Below are 5783 nucleotides of genomic sequence, written 5' to 3' on the forward strand. Positions count from 1 at the left end.
TTTGATATGCCCCACTAACTCAGAACTCTGTGGGGGGGGGGGGGGGGGAGGGGTGGAATGTGGAACCAGTGTTTCACTCCCAAGGCACAAGCATTCTTTATTAGCTTCCCTATGAACGGTGTTCCCTGATCAGACTTTATATGAGGTGCGACCCCCCCCCGCCCCCACCTAAAATTTGTGCATTCGGCTAGGACCCATGCCAAGGTTCCAGTTATATTATTTCAGAATGGAAATGCCTACCCACTGGGCAACATGGTTGAGTTAACCAGCGAGTTGCAGAGGGACCGGTCTCTGCGGAAGGCGGAAAGGGTTAGAAAAGGGGGCATGTGACTAGTGTTGGTATCTCGTTGGAGGTCGCGAGAATGTTGGAGGATCATGTGTTGAATGCGACGGCTGCTGGGGTAAAAGATAAGGACTAGGGGGACCCTGCCTTCGTTGTGACGAGTGGGAGGTAGAAGAAGGGCGGAGCTGCGGGATACCGAGGATACATGAGTGAGGGTCTCATCTATGAGGGGAGAGGGAACCCCCCCCCCCCACACCGTTCTTAAAAAAATAGGATATCTCGGACGTCCTGGTATGGAACACCTCATCTTGTGCGCAGATGCGGCGAAGATGGAGGAATTGGAAGTAGGGGATAGAGTCTCTGCAGGAAGCAGGGTGGGAAGAAGCGTAGCCTAGATGGATGTGGTGGTCCGTGAATTTGTAATAGACGTCACCCGATATTCTATCTCCTGTGATGGAGACTGAGAGATCAAAAAAGTGGTGGGAGGTGTCGGGGATGGTCCTTTGGTTTTAGCATCCTGTTCGCCACAGATTCCTAATTGATTAGTAGGCCCGGATATGTTGTTCAACCGCCCTCACTCGAATGAGATTCCACATGAGCGCTCCATCGTGCGTGTGTGTGAGAGAGAGAGAGAGAGAATGTGTGCGTGTCTCCGCGTTCTGGGTGAGCGGCAAGTAATGCGAACCAAGTTATAGTTACCGGTTTTTAAATAACGTTGGACAACCTTAATCGCCGGTTCTTCTATTAGGTCAAAACCATAAATCTTGATTTCATACATTTAACTGCTTCCGTATCAGAAATAATAGCAAAGGAAATTTGTTGCTCTTAAGACTGGAGTTATTGATTTTATTTGACAATTGTGTTTGTATTTATGATAGCAGAAAACAAGAATCCAGAATACAATCTTAATACCACTGACTATTAATGAATATTTGAAGATGCATCAACTGAGATTGAATAACATTGGAGGTTGAATTAACAATTTGATTGCTTTAACGGAATGGCGTTTACAATGGGCAAGACAAACGACGATTTAAAACGCAAAGGCTGGTCCACAACAAACAATACTTCCAGAACCATTTCTCACAAATAAAGAAAGAATGATGAAAAGATATATCTTCAGCTCCATTATGTGGAATTGAGGAGATTTAGATACAGCCTGATCTGGCGACGTTTGCCTTAAGCGGGATTGCCTGGGTTTCGTGTTTAACCACGCAGGAGTAAAGCTCGTTTGAGTTCCAGACTGTGGCTGGCAGAGTCAGGTAACTGCTCGCACTGAACGTGTTGTCCGTCTCCTGCTGGATTCGGCTGGTCTCAACGCCGTCACTTCTCGCACTGCCACCCACAGTCCACTCAATATCCACTGCACCGGGATTAAACCCGCTCACCAAACACACCAGGGTGGCGGTGCCCTTTCCTGCGATTTCTTCCGCTGAAGGTCGTAGGACGGACACAGCGGGCGCGTGAGGTGCTGTTTAAAATAAAGTCACAGATTAGTGGGTGTTGAAGAATTACCGATTAAAATATTATCTATATAATAAAACTCTCGTTTGTTTGTTTGTTTGTGCCTGAACTACAGCCAAAACGGTACACGATAGCGCGACAATTGTAGGCCCACCTTACTCACCGCCATCCCTTTGATGCTAATGGAAGAAGTTTCATTGCAATTGGTGTTATATTTTAAAAGTTATTCACATTTTAAAGTTTAAATCTATCTCCTAGGGAGGGAGGGGGTGAGGGGAGTGGAGGTTGGGGACGAGGGAGAAAGGGGGAGGAGGGGTGGGTGTAGTGGGGGGGGGGAAGAGGGGGGTGGGGAGGGGAGGGAAGACGGAGGGCGGGGGAGGGGGAGGAGAGGGTGCTGCACCAATGCAGGAGAGGTTTGGGCCCAACGGATCCACTTGCTCGAGTCTCTGTTAAAAATACAGTTGGTATGCCATGGATCCATTCATTTTAATGGATAAACATTTTTCCTCTACTTGTTTCAAATTGTTAAATTGCGCACGATATATTTTCCTGGTGAGATTTTCGAAGAATAATTGGTGTTTATGGCAATGGGACACTTATATTTAGTGACGTAACATAAGTTATTTCGGCACTTTTTAATTGATCCCCAGATTGTTATTTCCATTGGCTCCAGTTGAACGAAAAATCGGGTGTTGCGCCCGACAGCCATTCGCGGGTTTTATTATAATGGAACTGTTGAGCAAAGTTCAACCGACTTCGCTTAAAATATAAGTCTTATTTAGACACTTGCCCTTAGTTCATTTATTAAGACCAAATGCCGGTGTTATTAAGGATTTGATTAAAAGGACAATAATACTTTGCCATTTTACCTGTCGATGCACACACTAGTTTTGAAGCAACAGTTAATTTATTGTGTTCCCGTATTTTTTAATTGTTTTTTGACATAATTAGCATTTATGGTTGAGAAGTATTTGTTCATTCTTTTTGGTAAAAAAATAGCTCAATTTCTGAATTTGAACAGCGAATCTCACTCCTTGCACACAATGACACAAAAAGAAAATCGGCCGTGAACGTCACTTGGAATAAAACGGATTTCAACTGATATGGTTGGGAAATTCAACGCGCAAATTGCTTTCACATTTTCAGTTATTTTTCGTGTAAAAAATGAAATATCCGCTGTCCCCTTGATTGCACATTCCGCATGCTGTAAGTGTAATGACGATTATATCTGGCAACAAAACTCAGAGATACCGGAATTTAAAATTACTAAATGAATTCAACATCGCATCAGCAGCAAATTATTGGCCGCGGTGTGTTTGGGTACATTGACTTTGAATATGTCCGGGAGAAACAATTAAGCAAACATTGGAAAGCATAAAAATGTTAAAAAAAACATAGACTCATAATAAAGAACGATTGAAATCTAATGTCGCTGCATTACACATCGCACCGCATTATAGTTTGCTTCCGATGGCTATTCCAGCTAAATTTTGGTCATTACATCCCTTAGCGCTTACAAAAAAAGCATACAAGAAACATTTGAGCAGTTTTAACAGTATAAAACAGAGCAAAGGTGAATTTGATAGTTGGTCCTCTCGGGATATGTCTTAATTACTTTGAAATTAACTTCCCTGAAGAAGACTGTTCTAATTGTTCGGCTAAATTCGGCTAAGCAGTTTGTTTAATTTCCTCTGTTTCATTATTTGCCATAAAATTCTAGTCAGGCCGCGAACACTACAAGAAGTTATTGTACACTGCTAGTTTAGGAGAAAATCTAAGGGCACAAAAGAACTGCGGAAGTGGCGAACGCTTGCACGGGTGAAATTAATGTTATTACAATCTTTTCTATTTGAACTTCTTTCGATATCAAAAACAACGTAAGGTAAATACAATAAACTCTCTTGAATTGTTGCAGCAGTTCCAGTCTTGTGCTTATGCTTAATACGGGGGTTTTAAATCCATATAAAAACAATTCAAGGCGACCAACATTAACGTGTTAATGTCGACGCTTCATATGTCTTGTCGGTTTAGTTTAGAGATACAGCGCGGAAACAGGGCTTTCGACCCTCCGTGTCCGCACTGACCAGCGATCCCCACACATTAATGCTGCCCTACACACACACTAGGGACAATTTAGATTTAAACGGAGCCAATTAACCTGCAAGCCTTTGGAGTGTGGGAGGGAACTAAAGATCTCGGTGAAAACCCACGTGGTCATGGGGAGAACGTACAAACTCCGTACAGACAGTACCCGTAGTCAGAATCGAACCCGATTGGGCTACAGCGTTTTCAGCGCCAGGTGAAATTTGGAATTTGAAATTCAAGGCAGCGCTGTACCGTATTATACCTATATACGTTTCGGGTCGGGCAAGCTTATAGTCTTGAATCCTTTCACTTTATTCAAATCATATTATCGTCTACATTTATTTTCTCCAGTCTGAAGAAGTGTCGCGACCCGAAACGTCACCTATCCATGTTCACCAGAGATACTGCCTGACCACTGAGTTACTCCAGTGCTATTTGTGTGCTTTTATTTGTTAATCAGCATCTGCAGTTACTTGTCACTCTAATGTTATATCCCGTTCCATTCGGTCGGTCTAATTCTAATCCTGGTTTGGTCCTTGTCAGCTCATTGTCCGCAAAGTAATTAAGAATAATAAAACAGCTGGGCAGCCATTTCGTCCTGTCATTGCTGTTGTCAACTAATTTGCCAAAGGAGACTCGATCGTGGCCGGGAATTTAGAAAATATCAGCTATAAAAGGCTTTTATTTGTTTTTTTAGTAAAAAATACAAACAGCCGGTCTAACATCTGGCCCGTTGATAGAACTATGTCATATAATTTGCCAAAGAGAACCCGACTTTGGTCGAACGCTGCACATAATGGATTAGCGTTAAAATCCCTTTCTTTAATCCATCGATTAGCGACAGAAAATAAATTACTTTTCACTGCAGTATCAATACCCAAAGGTAGGACGTGTAGGAAGGAACTGCAGACCCATTCCTTCCTTCCAGAGATGCTGTCTGTCTAGCTTGTTGTGTGTATCTTCGCTTTAAACTAGCATCTGCAGTTCCACACTGCAACACATTCCTTCTCTCTAGCGACGCTGCCTGTCTCGCTGCGTTACTCCAGCTATTTGTGCCTACCCAAAGATAGAAGATAGTTTACTTACTGCCAATACCCAGCCTCGTTCCTTTGCCGAAGATGAAAGGATTCAGCCACATACCACAGTAGTAGTCGGCAGCGTCCCCCGACTGTACGTTCGATATTGTCAATGTTGCAGTGTTGCCTGACACTGATCCGGCGAAACGATCAGGAACTCCCGAGCCTCTGGAAATGCTGCTGCCCGAGGTATAGTAGAACAAATACCGCGGAACCGTTCCGGGAATCTGCTGGTACCAGGAAACGTAATTGCCACCTAAACTGCCGCCAGACAGGGTACAGGCTATTGCCACGTTCTGTCCCAGAGATGCGGATTTTGAAGACGGCTGAGTTATTGCATATTGCGCATTTATATCTGGAAAGCAAACCAGAAAAAAAGTAGAATATTAACTAATATTAGAGAAACAGCGGAATTGTCATGAATAGAAACGTTTAATCGCACTCGAGATTAAATATCATGTCGGTTGAAGTAAATACTCACAAACTGCGGAAAACGCTAACGAATAGATGAGAGAGATCCAGCAAGACATTGTAATTAATTGAGCGGATAACGCCATGTGAAGTGGCTTCTCAGTGTTTGTCTCCGGGTCGCTTATGAAGGCGTGTTCCTTATTTATCCATCAACAGTCAAATCAGAATGCGCGTTGCGCCAATCAGAAGTTGCCAGTTTCTTCCTGTGTCAAATTATTTCCAAACTGTTACGTAAATAAGGATTTGGTATCGAGTATCTCGGTACAATTTATCTCGGTACAATTGTATCTCGGTACAATTTAATATAGACTCAAACACACAAGAGGTGTTCAATTTTTTTTTTCATTTATTCTGAATCTTTTGCCGTACGGTTGCACGAAAAAGAAATTCATCGATTAACCTCT

The 5783-nt window shown here is 43.0% G+C and overlaps 1 protein-coding gene across 1 annotated transcript; it reads right to left on the bottom strand.

The window, feature by feature from the left end:
- Positions 1-1109: 1109 nt before the first annotated feature.
- LOC144606112 (immunoglobulin lambda-1 light chain-like) lies at positions 1110-5504 on the bottom strand. The gene is made up of 3 exons (XM_078421936.1): positions 5390-5504; positions 4919-5263; positions 1110-1754 (listed from the first exon to the last, which is right to left on the bottom strand). Exons 1-3 carry the CDS (start codon positions 5463-5465, stop codon positions 1432-1434), a joined length of 744 nt encoding a protein of 247 aa, XP_078278062.1. The 5' UTR covers positions 5466-5504; the 3' UTR covers positions 1110-1431.
- Between the last annotated feature and the right edge of the window lie 279 nt (positions 5505-5783).

Source organism: Rhinoraja longicauda, chromosome 25 (genome assembly GCF_053455715.1).
Source record: "Rhinoraja longicauda isolate Sanriku21f chromosome 25, sRhiLon1.1, whole genome shotgun sequence".
Classification (NCBI taxonomy): Eukaryota; Metazoa; Chordata; class Chondrichthyes; order Rajiformes; family Arhynchobatidae; genus Rhinoraja; species Rhinoraja longicauda.

What these genes read in the sequence shown, in the direction of transcription:
- LOC144606112 (XM_078421936.1), bottom strand. Translation starts at nt 5,465, where the DNA reads ATGGCGTTATCCGCTCAATTAATTACAATGTCTTGCTGGATCTCTCTC. An exon ending in GTTAGCGTTTTCCGCAGTTT is followed by an intron (nt 5,264 to 5,389) that starts GTGAGTATTTAC and finishes TTTGCTTTCCAG; the next exon opens with ATATAAATGCGCAATATGCA. An exon ending in AACGAGGCTGGGTATTGGCA is followed by an intron (nt 1,755 to 4,918) that starts GTAAGTAAACTA and finishes TATTTTAAACAG; the next exon opens with CACCTCACGCGCCCGCTGTG.